This window comes from Aulostomus chinensis, chromosome 11 (assembly GCF_037954235.1).
Source record: "Aulostomus chinensis isolate RoL2024-O1b breed Wild chromosome 11, RoL_Achi_v1.0, whole genome shotgun sequence".
NCBI classification, from domain to species: Eukaryota; Metazoa; Chordata; class Actinopteri; order Syngnathiformes; family Aulostomidae; genus Aulostomus; species Aulostomus chinensis.
Genome location: NC_141330.1, coordinates 18624134 through 18637339, shown reverse-complemented (window position 1 = coordinate 18637339; position 13206 = coordinate 18624134). Strand labels below are relative to the sequence as shown.

Genomic DNA, 13206 nt, shown 5'->3' with positions numbered 1-13206 from the left:
AAGAGGAAATGTAAAAGAAGCTGGGAACTTGAATGCAACTTAATACGGAGGAGAGCACTGAGAAGACATTCCCAGACAAATCAAGACAAACAGGATATTTACCATTCGTAAATGTGAAAAGGTATCTGTATCAAACAGATGTTCTTAAATCAGTAGAATATGAGCTGTAGGCAGGACATCTCTGCACCACAATATAAAATTTAAATGATGTTTTACTGCACAATTAGCTCCCAACTAAAATTACATATTTTTCTTTTTTCAAATAAATTCAGATTAATTGTGCAGCCCCAGTTTTTTTTTTTTTTGCCATTTCAGGAACTGTAGCATTATCACTGTACGCAAATGAGACCATCATTTTCACCCTAAACCTCTAAAACAGTAAATCCAGAGCTGGTTACACGTTGGGACTCATTCGTGAAGTCTTCTTAGGCACAAATTTTTTTTTAAATCCCTCTATGTCATCTAATCTCCAAACTCTTTGCTCTTGACATCTGTTCCACACCCAAGACAAAACTCTCCACACGAGAGCATTTCACGAATTAAAGTAAAGTGAAGTGATTCAAAGTAAAAAGTCATTCATCAGAGAAGAAAAGTGCAGCAAAACCCACAAAGAGATGACCCACAATGTCATACCTTGTGTTTGTCTGTCAGATTGTTGACCATGTCTTTGTCTCCACTGACAGGAACGTCCTCAGCCAGCTGGGGTTCTGCTCTATACAGCCAGTCATTCAGTGCCTGAAGAGCATCCGTGAATCTGCCTGAGAACAACAACGCTTCCTCCAGTTTATGTTGCCTACGAGAAGAAAAAGAAAAAAAAAACGGATAAAAACAAATCAGCAACTTTTCTTTAAAATGAAAGTGTAAACGTTGCCCCGCTAACAGCTCCCTACCTCTCCACAGACTTGCCGCTGATGGTGTCCCATGTGTCTTTGAGTTCAGCCAGGAGGTTTTCCAAATGTTGCCTGTCATGACTGGTTTTTGCTCTTTCATGGAGGCTGCGACCACTCTTCAACGTGGCCTCATACATGGGTCTCTTGGATCTCAACAGTTTCTGGAACTCCTGATTACAAAAAGAATTGGTCAGCAAACACAAGTTCACACACTCAAAACCAAGTTGTACTTCGTGTGGTGTCCACTGCACCTTCTGTTCAGTTAGTTGTTGTTTAATCTCCTCGTGGGTGAGCGCAATCTCTTTATGTGTGTCTAATGTGTGTTCAACCTCAGTCATCCAGTCCACTAGGAGGCGCCAAGATTCATTAAACTGAAATAGGAGAAGTAAAGACAAGTGAGTGAATCACACACTCAGGGTTCAAATACGAGAGGATCATTCACAGAGATTGGAGAAGATATAATCATCTACCTGTCTGACATTCTTTTTCACCTCCTCCAGCATGCGGCCTCTCTCTGAGGTGAACTGCTGTAGTTTTTTGTAGCGATCCTGCACGGTCATGATTAGGTTATGAATGACATCACAGTCTTCTTTCCTGCTCAGTTCTGTAAGTCGACAGCCTGCGTTCTCCACTGTGGTCTTCTTCTCCCCATAACCATTCACCTCAGTCACCAGTGTCTGAGCAAATAGAGGTTTTCATGATGCAAAAATACAAACCCAATGTGTGCAGATAAACACAATAGAACAAGACCTACTCGGTGATCCTGCAGCTGGGTACAAACTGTGTCCATAGCGAAGCTGGGAGCAGGGAGGAGCCTGATTGTCTCCTCACACTTGGCCATCTTGGTGAGGAGTTCCTGGACGTTACTGTGGAATTCCTTAGCCAGACCCAAGCCTTTGATAAGCTTTGCCTACAGGAACGTCATGACATATTGCTTTAGTTATGAACTCTTGACAACCTCAGAGAATTACTTGATGGCGTTAAGGGGTTAAACCACCTTTCGCTCCTGGACTTTGCTGTAGACGGAGGCCCATCTCTGCTCCAGGATAGACAGACTATGCTCAGTGCTGGATCCCCGCAGAACATTGCTGCTCTCCAGCATCCTGTGGATGGCGTTCTTCACATCTGTGAATGCATGCAGCTTTGACTCCATCTCATTGCACAATTCCTGTTGAGGGGCAGAGGAAAACCAGCTGATCAAGAGGAGGTCTTGCCATCAAAGTTACATTTCTTATTTGAAATGCACAAATTAAAATTCTGCTCTGTCTTACCAAATGTGCACTTAGCCTCTCTGCAGCAGAGTCTGGCATCCCCCACATGGTTTTAGAGGAGGACAATCTGATGTCTGTGTTCTCCAGCCACTGCAGAAGATCCTGGATCTCCATTGTTACATCTTGCACCTGCAGGAAAAAAGAATAGAATGAATGTGTTATGGTGATGGCGCCAGTTAGGACCACTGTCAAACTTCATGGTAAAAAGTTATTACTGTAAGTCATCATTTTTTAGCTGTATTTAGATTATTTTGCAAAAATATTATCCCACTCTTGAGGCCATTATTTAATAGATTTTAAATCATGTTCATCCATGTTTGCCTGAAGGAGCCTTGCAATCTGTACATAATGCGACAACCTCTGTCGTTAGATCCTCCGTCAGGGTGAGGAGAAACATGCACAATTCTGAGTACTTTTCACAAATGGCACATGTGCAGGCAAACTTTGGAGGAGCAAAGTAAGAAAACAACAACAAAAAGACAGAGACAGTGGAACGCAGACAAAAGGCATTTAAAACAACATGTTGTGAACACCAAAATGTTATTGTCCATTTTTAATCCATCAGTTTGCTTTCACTCTACGAGAGTGGAGAGGTCCCCACAACTGCACTGTCATCTTTACAAATGCCACAAGGGGGTGCCATATTACGCAGATAGGAACAGAAACTACAGCACAGCTGAACAAATAATACATTCAGATAAATGCAAACTCAGAACGCAAATGAAAATCAGGTGGGGAAACAAAGAGGAAAACTGCCTCAAATAAAAGAAATAACTAAAGGTCCTTTGTCTGCAGGCTGTTAAGCCACAAGTGAAACTCTCTCAGATCCTAACACCTTCCATCTTGAAAACCACAGTTTAATCCATTTGTTGACTCATTATAAAAGCTCCCGCTAAAATACACATTAAGAACAAATGGTACTCATAGCAAACAGTTCAAAATGAACAGGACCCCAAACCATGTAGAGAGACCCAGTGACAAGCAACAAAATTAATAGTTGATCTTCTGAATCAAACCAGTGACATCAGGCCTTTTGGTGCTCACAAACCTTTATTTTAGTTCTTTATAAGTTAACACCAGCAACTCCACATGTGCGCTGGATCTTGTTTTACTGGAAAGCCAGTATCTTCAACCAATAGAGTTCCTTCCAGCAAAAAGATGGGGTTGAGCCTGACATCCAAAGACATGCTCATTTTGACTGAATCCAAAATACCCTTCCTCATTAGATGTAACCCCCCCAGTCTCCCTGAACCTCATGAGAGTATGCTCAGCATGGATTTCAAAGTAGCATCCAACCACTCCAAAACCACCTGGCTCTTTGGTCACTGCCTGAAACGCCTGAGCTATGAAGTCCAACCCTTGACCTGACTGGAACACTTTTGGGATGTCAGACATGGACCAACACCTTAATCACAGTCCTTAGTGCTATTTTCATAAATGCCTCGGGGAAATGAGTTGATGCTACGAATGACATGAAACTGACTCAGTGTAAACATATCAAGAGGTGTGTGAACAGTCTAAGGTCTTGATGGAGTTTTCTCCACTTCAGTTTGAATTAATTAAGAAAAAAATGGAAGAAGAGTTTTGAAAAAAGGTACCTGACTAAGTCTGTTCTCTAATTCCAGTTGACTACGTTCCGTCTCACAGCGGACAAACTCCCAGCTTTCATTGAGCTGCTCAAGTCTAGATTGCAGACCATGCGGGCTGTCCCCGGACCCAACCTCCAGCAGCCCCCTGCCTGCCCGGTTCAGGGATTCCATCGTGCGAACATGGGACATGACATCATTTCGCAAGACCTTTGAGAGGAGAGAAGCAGTGGAAGGTTGTTCAAGGCATTTAATTCCAACAGTGCGTACTATTTATACCATTAAGGTTCATCGCAACAGAAATAATTCCCCTTCAGAAGATGGAAGCCCGCTAATAGTTCAAGGTTAAGTGTCCTGCAGAGAGTCAATGGTTTAAAGATTTACTGTTTTCTAATACCCTCAGAGTCTGAACAGGCTCTTTAATTTAGAACACGTATTCACAACCCTCTCTACTTCAAAAAAGAATCCATTATACTCATCTCCTATCGTCTAATAATCAACTTGAAGAGAATGAATGACATCCAGCAAGACATTAGTGTATGTCCAAAGGCTCTGCTTCATTTGGTAAGGGTTTAACCCCTCATTTGAGCGTCAAGCTAATTTCCTCAAATAAATTTGGTGTAGATAAATTCCATCATACAGTTAGAATAATATTCCAGTCAAAAAAAAAAAAAAAATACAACATAAAACATTTTCCTCACAAAAAAGGAGCTTTAACTAAAAAGGATTTCGCAGCAACAGGGAGCTCCCGGCCCACTCCAGTTTAATCACTGTCTGATTCTATTATTCTGCCACAACCCACCTTGTGTTTGGCCAGCTCTATTTCACAGGCCTGCAGGTCAATGCTGATTGGCTGACCTCTCTGCAGTTGTTCAGCAGTCCGAGCGAGCCATGTTTGCAGCTCATCCAGTGTGTTTTGGAACTGACCCAGACCCAGCAGAGCACACTCAAGCTGATGCTGCAAGCAGAGGAATCACAACAGAGCCGTCAGGTGACATCGCATCAGTGGGGGCATCAATGAACAGATCCTTCCCTCGACATTAATGTTCCACGATTGTATCTGCCGCCACATTCGCACCTGTCTGCTGACTGTCTCTGACTCCAGGTTGTCCCAGCGCTGTCTGAAGTCACACAGCGGCGAGACTGAGCATGGACGTTCTGATCCCGGAGACAGACGACACACAAAGCGATGGTTCTGGCTTTCTATCTCTATCTTCTTCTGATAAAGTTCTCGCTTGAACTCCTGAAAGAGAAGGAAATGAAGAACAGATATCTGATGTGTCACAGAAGCTGAGAAAGGCCATCAAATGTTAGTTCATTCTGTTATGTCGAGACAAGAAAAGCTGTTTTCATGAGATGAATTAGATAACGGGTACATTAACTTGTTATCTCGAGATAAGATGAAATGAAACAGAACTGCAAACATGCCTTGTTCCATACAATTCGCTTCATTACTGGAGTTACTGGCCTATCTTATAACACAAAAACAATACATTTATCGAAGTAGATTGTCTTTGTTTCAAATGACGACACAAAGTCAAATGTCAGTGGCAGTATTATGCATGGCAGAGTAAAACCTTGAGATCCCGTAGCTGCTCTTTAACTGATTCCAGGTCAGTTCCAACCATGAACTCTTCCGTAGACCTCAATTCAGCGGACTTCAACCACTCAAATAGGCCCTATTAGAGAAAGGAAAGAAGACGAAAAATAAAAGTCACTTCACTCAGGCAGGATTTGTTCATGTCAATGCTACACTGAGGACAGTATTCTCTCACAAACTACTTGTGTAACTCTGCTGGAGGTCATGTGATTGGAGCCGTTTGTCTTTTAGCAGGTTTACACAAAAACTGTGAGGCCAAGTTTCAAGGGAACGATGGCAGGGTCTAGCATGGGCCGAGGACAAACCCATTCAATTTTGTGTCTAGTTTTCTCTTGTGGAACCCTGTTACCTCATTAAACCGTTGTGTGTTTGCCAGAGAATTTAAAAAAGTATAAATATGAAACATATTTGAAACATGAACTCGTAACATTTGTGAGTGAATGCACAAATACGTGCCAGCACACCTGCATAGTGTCTTGATAGTGTAAGGCCATCAGCAAGGACTCCTCCAGCTTTTTGTGACATTCGTTCCACAGTTTGCTCAAGTTGTTCCATGTACAGTAGAGCTGCAATAAGACAAAAGATGTTATCATTTGATTCAGGCAGCACAACATTTGAGTTTATTTCAGTTTTCTTTGCTCACTTCATCTAGGCTCTTTGTGACATCTGGTTTGTCTGTGTCCCCACACGCAGACATCAGGTCCATTCCCAAAACGCCAAGAGTGTCCAGATCTCCCTGTAAACAGTCAATGTCCTCCCTGAGAGTCTAGAAGGCGAAGGAATGAAAAAGGTTAAAGGTGTCACAGCAAATATTTGCAGCAATGTGGGTTTCAGCCTCCAGACGAACCTGCATGGTTTCCAGACTCTGCCGGATTGTTTCAGAGTCCGTCCGACTGGCGTTGAGATCCAGGACTGCTTGCTGAGCATCATTGAGAGCAGCTGTGACGTCACTGACATCACTCCAAAATTTCATGGCTAGATCCAAGAGTTTGAGCAGCCAGCTTTCTCTCTCTTGGGCCTGAGTATGTGTCTCATCCCACAGCTGGGACAGGCTGGACACCTGCTCCTGGATTGCTAGAATCACAACGATATTGTTGAGAATCTGTTAACTGCTACTAGCATAGCTTCTTGTAACTGATTGTAAATCACCTGTGCCGATGGATCCATCCCCAGCTGCCTGCGTGTTAGCCAGCAGCTCGTCCGCCTGAGTCTTGACACTGCTAAGGCCTAGTTCCAACTTGGACAGCTCAGCCAGGGTGTGCTTGTTGTCCTGCAGCTGCTCCTGGATCCTCGGTGTGAGACCTTGAAGGGAGGTGGGAGCCTGGATGCGACTGCGGAGGCGGTCCAGACTCTCTCTGATGAGAATCATCCTCTCGTTCAGCTACAGGAGTAAGAAGATTCACTTCTATACTTGTGTGCATCTGCAGCTTGAACCTGATGTTGACAGAGAGCCACAGTAAACACCATTTTGGGCATTATTCCTACCTGTGTGAATCGAGGTAAGGACTCTTCCAGTAGACTGGCAGTCTCTCTGACGCGGTCTCTGATGGATCGATGTTGCTCTTCCGCCTCTGTAGCCTTCTGACAAAACTCATCACCTTGAATGGGATTGAGCTCTGACAAGCGTTTTGCCAGGGAGCATAAGCGCGCTATCAAGGGTCTGTGTTCTGCTATCGACTCCCTCAGACCCTTAACATCAGAGAAAGAAAAATGTTTGTGGAGGTTTACCAGAAGGAACCTGATTTGAGTTTAATCTCTAAACTGGGTCCTCAAATGTGACGAACCATACCTGAAAACAGAAAAGGCTTTGTAGTACACTGATTGACGCTAACCAAGTCAGGAAGTAGATAACATGAACAGCTTTCACCCCAAGGAATATGTATAAAAAGACTGCTTTGTTGAACGGAACAAAAAAGGATGGTGAACAAAAAGAGAAAAGCTGGCATTTTAATGTGAAAGAACAGGTTTTTTCTACCTGTAAGAGGTCCTGTTGTTCCCGAAAGGCTTCATAACTAATGGTGCTGAGGGAGAGCTGGCCAATAAGGGCTTGAGTTTCCTCCAGCCAGGGTGAAACCTCGGTAAAGCCCTCTGAGAACTGGAGTAGAAGAGACTGAGCATGCTCAAGCTGCAGCACCACATGGGAATTAGTGGCTGAGGTGGTGTTGCATTGTTCCTGTAAGGCCTCGATTGGGGTCTGCACGGAGAGGTGAGAGCGAACATTCAGAACAGGATCTACTTGTTTATCAGCAAAATGGAACAAAGAAAGAACCTGCCTGCAGATTGCCTGTTTCTCCTTCATCGCTGTACGTTAGCAAGATTTCAGCAATCTTCACCATCTTCTCAATGTTGAACCTGTGTTGGAGGATCTCTACAGCCAAGATCTAACCACGAGATCATATATAAACCCAGAAATTAACATTGCGTAAAAGTCACATTTCAAATTCAGTTCAAACACAATGTTTTTTTGAATATAAAGTGAGAATATATATATATTTATTGCAAAGTGTCCAGACCTTTTGCTCGTAAAGTTGTTCTGATATGACCTCTGGATTCAGTTGAATGCTTTTCAGCTTTTCAAGACTTAGCGCTGTATCTCTGAACCAAGCCATCTCTTTCACCACCGCCTGCTCCAGCTAAAATATAAGGTATCACAGCATAGCATGAGTTATTAAACATCTGTGAACTGAAATCTAACATCCAATCACTTATATAGCATTTGAAATTTTAGCAATATTTGTGGAATACAATACATTATTAAAATATTCAAAGGTATTATGATGATTATTATTATTGTAAGGCTGGTCATAAAAAAATGTACTTATACACTCTTTCATCACTGATTTTACATTTGCCAGATTGTGTGTTTCTGTGTATTCAACCTGAAAACCTCTGTCAGTACTGTATGGGACTGTTACCCTTTGTCTCTCAGCTGCACACAGTACTGCATCTCCAGTGTGTGTCTGCGCTCCTGCCAGCCCCAGGAGCTCCCTCTCAATGCGGCCCAGCCACAGGTGGAGGTCCTCCTGGCTGGAGGTGCAGCGACTGGAGGCCTCGAGGGCCTGCTCCAGCCTCTGCAGCACATCCAGACTGCTCAGACTCAAGACTGAGCAACGGATACGCAGAACATCCATCTTCTCCTGTACCTGCTGGGCCTCTTCCTCTGAAACAGTGCAACAGCAACATCAGAAATCACTGGGTAAGACACTGCATTTGTTTAGATAGAAATTGATAGTATTTAAAATGTGTTTGAGACAAACACTGTTTTTCAATATCAGTGAATTCACACAAGATGTTTGTAACATTTGGACTGGTGTTTTGACAAATGGTGTTGGGTACTTTCGTAATCTCAGGGGTGTCATTAGGATCCTATTCATGCTAAATTGATGGCTAACTTTAGCAGCACACCTGCAGCTAGCACTGACAAATCTGTACCTTTCATGAACAATAAAACCTTTAAGTAAACCATTGAAAGCTTCCTAGTGACTTCCTGGGGTTATTAAGTAGCTAACTGGATAGGCTTTTAGAGTACATTAGACTTGTTTTTTATGTGTTGTTGACATTAGCTTAGAGTTTGTTTGTTTGTTTTTTAACATGAGTCAATGCAGAGTTCCTGGCTGCATTATAATTCTTTCCTCACCAATTTATAGTGACCAAACATGACAACGGTATCACAAAAGATGGCAGACAATGACCAAGAGTATTCAAGCATAAACCCGCTGACACTTTTATACAACTTAAATAATACTAAGAACCACAAACAATACCAGTAGGGAGTCCCAACCACTACTAGTGTTACAATAGAACTGGTTTCCAAACCTACTGAGCCATTTGTTGAGGCTTATTTTATTTATTTATTTTTTTATTATCTTTCTATTGGTACTGGGTGATTTCGCTGTTTTAACTAAATGGTCTTACCTTAATGAATAAAATATACACATTAGTGGATATTTATAAATGTGTTTCATTACCTGAGATGGCTTCCATTAGATCATGACCTGCGTTCTGTATTTTTCCAAGCTCTGAGGTTTTGACTTGTATCTCTTCAACAACAGCCTGAGAGAAAGTTAAAAAAAATGTCAAATTTATTTCTCTACTTCCAATACGCAATGCACATACTATACACATGCAACGGAGCCATACATGGTAGATTTCCAACCTTGGCCCTGTCTGTGGCCTCTGAGAGATGCAGCATCACTCTTTCTGCATTACGTAATTCAGCCAGGGTCTGTTCCACGGACATGAGCCACTGCTGCAGACCGTCTACTCCTTCTTGGAACAGTTGGGCCCTGGGTAGAATAAGCTCCAGATTTCCCCTCCTAACAATAGCAACAAATATTCAGTGGTCAGTTGATGCAATTTGTTTCATGTACTAAGTGTAGTATGGCATTGGTCGTCGAAATTAAGGACCTGTGCTCTGCCTCCCGCTGCAAGGACTCCCACTTCTGTTTGAGCGTGGACAGCTTGACCTTTGCCTGCTCCCCCTCCTCTCCTGGGTGGGCCTCCACAAGCCGAGGACCCTCCAGCATCATAGTGTCCATACTGCGCCTTCGGTCTGTTAGGAGGCGTTGCAAGAGCTATGAAACAAAAAACATGCTCAATTAAAACCATACAGTGGTTTTTACAAAAAATGATTCATCTCAAAAAGGGTCCCTGATAAAGTGAGTCAATGCATCCTGACTTCTAAAATGGAGCAAGCTTGCATGTGCTTTAACATCTTTGCATCGTCATTAATAGACATTTCACAAAGCTCTAAACATTCCCATAGAACAGGTGAAGGTATAACTCCAGAGCAGAATCATTCCCTGCTGTAGGATTTAACATTTATCAAAGCTCTCTTCTTTCTTTTTGGATTTTGTGTCAGTGTGGAGGAAGCTCCTTCTCGTGTGTCAAGCTTACATTGTTTAGAGCCAGGTAGGTTAAAGCTCATTCAACAAGCTCACAATGGCTGGGATCTCAGCTGAAAGGTGAGAGACTTTCTATACCCTCAGGAAAAGTAAACAAAAAAACACACTGAAGCTTATTGTGGCTCTGAACACCACCCACACCCACTCCCCCAAGAATAAAAGAGAATTTATCTCAAAAAAGGAACAGTTGACTGTCATCCATGACCTCAGTATGGATGACCTTGTATTGTAAACTGTTTTCTTGTCTGTAACAACATCTACTGCACGTCTGTCCGTCCTGGGTGAGGGATCCCTCCTCTGTTGCTCACCCTGAGGTTTCTCAGATTTTTCCCTGTTAAAAGGGTTTTCTATGGAGTTTTTCCTCAGTCGATGTGAGGGTCTAAGGGCAGAGGATGTTGTTATGATGCCATGTGAAGCCCTTTGAGACAAACTGTTTGTGAAAACAGGCTATACAAATAAAATTGCCTTGCCTTGCCTTGCCTCAGCATCGCTCTGTAGGTGCACTCCTCCATTCACAGATGTTTTCGAAATGGGACATGATAGTGCCGATAACAAACAAACCTTTTGCTCTTGAAGCTGCGCTTTCACCACTTTGACCTCTGAAGATGGTGGCTTCTGATTTGCTGTGAGCTCCTCTATCTCACACACCCATGTGAGCAGCGCTTCCAGGCCTTGGAGAAATGTTTCAGAATCTGTTGACACATCCCGCAGCGCCAAAGTAGATCTTGTTCCCTTAAGAAAGACCATATCGAAAGTGGGATTCAATAAAATAAGCCAGAAAGTTTAGACAGGAATGACCAGTTTTATCGTTGTAACACAAAAGGATAACAGAGTTAAGGATACCCTCCATTTATCCAAGCAGGAATCCTGATCTGAGCTTGAGTGTCCATCACTTTGAAGCTGCAAAGTACAGAACATCCTCATGTTGCATCAGTTGAAACAATTGCAGCTTTTAGATCCTGAGATGCGCAACTGGTTTTAGATAAACAAATAGTGCTTTTAAAGACAAAGAAATTGTTAGTTAAGGTGAGAAAAGGAAGTAATGGAATGGAAGGACAGATGAGGTTTGAAATGAGTGAAACTTTGTGTTTGTCTCAACCTCAGCAAGTTCCTCTGCAACCCCATTCAGGACTCGTACTGTTCTTGTGACAATGGGCTCCCCTCCCTTCTCTCCCGCTGGATACTCTGTTACTTCCACAATTTCTGTCACTATTGTTTCTGTGACCTCTGTGACCTCCGTCACCTCACGTGATGCCACAGTCTTCCAGGACCAGGGACTACCTTCTCTTGAGTCTCTCTTCTGAAAGCTGGCCCTTCTTTCGGCAGTGCTCACGTCAGGGTGAGCCAGGGGTGATCTGGCATACTCCGGAGGCATCGCTCTCCTTGTTAGCGTCCCATTATGGGAGGTTTTTATTGGAGAAGGTGTGCTGTGCCAGGCATTATCCAAAGTACTGGTGCTCCTGATAGTGGAGGCAGGGGAGCTTCGGAGGGGTTTTTCTGAAATGGGTGTATGAGCTCTGTCCTCTCTCCTAGAATCAGTCTCCTGTGCCTCTTTGTCTTTCTCCACCTCCCTGTCCTTGTTTGTTGGCTCCCCATGTTGGTCCTGAGGCTGCCACTCTCTTCTCCGCTGGTAACACTCCTTCAGGAAATTCTCATCTGACCTGACATGCTTGGACTTCTGGCCCAGGCAGCTGGGCCGGCTTATGAGGTTACCCATAATCCTTCAGCCCAGAGGCTAGTGAGGTAATAAGTGAAGTAAGAGCCCTCGGCCATGCATGCAGATTCTCCTTCAGCTACCTAAAATAAGACAAATAGGTTATCATGCAGTTTTATCAGTGTGTAAACAGCAAATCAGCAATTGAGCAGTTCTTAAAGTTGCAAATTATTGTAACTGCTCATAAGAGAACTGCTCTGAGTTCAAATGAAACCAGTCTCTCACATTCTTAATCCGCAAAATTTCTGTGCCAACATCGTCCTTTTTCTTAACCATGGGGAACTCCATCAGAGATAGTTGGCCTCGATATACCCTGTTCCTTTGTCTTCCCTTAGACCACATACCCACATGCTCCCCTCCATCTCGCATCACCAACAGAAATATACAGGGCTTAGAAATCAATGTGACAAGCTTGTCCAGGATCCCACTGTTGCTCCTGGCATGAAGAACTGATGGCACCAAGCCAGCTCTATCTCTTACTCGGCCCGGACCAGTCCTGGGAAACCCATTAAGGATCTGATCAAATATGACAGCCATAAAATTGCAGACATCGCCTCATTTCTCTGGGGTGACAATAAAGAGTTGCAAGGGGACTGGGGAGAGGGTACTACAGGATGTAGTACTAAATAAAGCTAAAACAAACACTTCTCGAAAATGGAACTTACAGGATAACAGTTTTTTTTTCTGAAGGCTCATTTTTAATCCAACGGTTGTTTCATCAACATCATGTATGACCAATGTCAAAACAAGTGTCATAAGAAGCGTGGAGAGCGAACGTTTCAGTCTGTCTGCTTCCCCCTCAGCTCTGTGCCTTCATTGTTTTGACAGAAGGTTTAAAGGTGAATGTAATTATCTTGGTTGAGGGAAGCCAAGGTGAGCCCACCAGGAGCTCCCTGCTGAAGCCGGATCCTCCCTCTCAGGCAGGTCTTTTCAGGCTTCTAGAGTTCACCTGAGGTCGTGCCTGCTGACTAAATATTCGTGGGGGGCACAATATGGGTCAATAAAAGGAAAATTGGGAGACTGGGTGTTTAAACAAGATTCTGACCTGTATATGCAGTAAAAAGAGACATATTTACATTTTATATCTTCCTTTAAATTACAATATCCTTATCTTGCCAGAGGTTGGATGCAAAGACAGCGTTTAGCTAAATAGAACTGTTTTGAAATCGCCATTATCCACATGTCATTTGAATCAAATCTTGTTTGTGTCTCGCAAATGTGAAACCAATTGCAGGCAAGAT

General features: G+C 43.2%; 1 protein-coding gene across 5 annotated transcripts in view; it reads right to left on the bottom strand.

Moving 5' to 3' along the window:
- The window catches only part of macf1b (microtubule actin crosslinking factor 1b), a 39830-nt gene that overhangs the window by 5740 nt on the left and 20884 nt on the right, over positions 1-13206 (bottom strand). For 2 of the 5 annotated variants that reach the window (XM_086218949.1, XM_086218952.1), the window contains exons 2-27: positions 11351-12048; positions 11095-11151; positions 10813-10983; positions 9755-9921; positions 9504-9663; positions 9316-9400; positions 8263-8507; positions 7861-7980; positions 7621-7728; positions 7323-7541; positions 6833-7036; positions 6497-6728; positions 6195-6421; positions 5991-6113; positions 5812-5913; positions 5325-5426; positions 4826-4990; positions 4550-4705; positions 3760-3957; positions 2162-2290; positions 1888-2058; positions 1645-1800; positions 1361-1567; positions 1142-1261; positions 891-1060; positions 634-793 (exon numbers count right to left, since the gene is read on the bottom strand). In XM_086218949.1, the coding sequence (XP_086075075.1) occupies positions 634-793; positions 891-1060; positions 1142-1261; positions 1361-1567; positions 1645-1800; positions 1888-2058; positions 2162-2290; positions 3760-3957; positions 4550-4705; positions 4826-4990; positions 5325-5426; positions 5812-5913; positions 5991-6113; positions 6195-6421; positions 6497-6728; positions 6833-7036; positions 7323-7541; positions 7621-7728; positions 7861-7980; positions 8263-8507; positions 9316-9400; positions 9504-9663; positions 9755-9921; positions 10813-10983; positions 11095-11151; positions 11351-11968 (4572 nt within the window). In that variant the 5' untranslated portion in view covers positions 11969-12048. Of the gene's footprint in view, positions 1-633; positions 794-890; positions 1262-1360; positions 1568-1644; positions 1801-1887; positions 2059-2161; positions 2291-3759; positions 3958-4549; positions 4706-4825; positions 4991-5324; positions 5427-5811; positions 5914-5990; positions 6114-6194; positions 6422-6496; positions 6729-6832; positions 7037-7322; positions 7542-7620; positions 7729-7860; positions 7981-8262; positions 8508-9315; positions 9401-9503; positions 9664-9754; positions 9922-10812; positions 10984-11094; positions 11152-11350; positions 12049-13206 lie in introns of all 5 variants that reach the window. The other 3 variants (XM_086218950.1, XM_086218948.1, XM_086218951.1) reach the window with 3 other exon arrangements.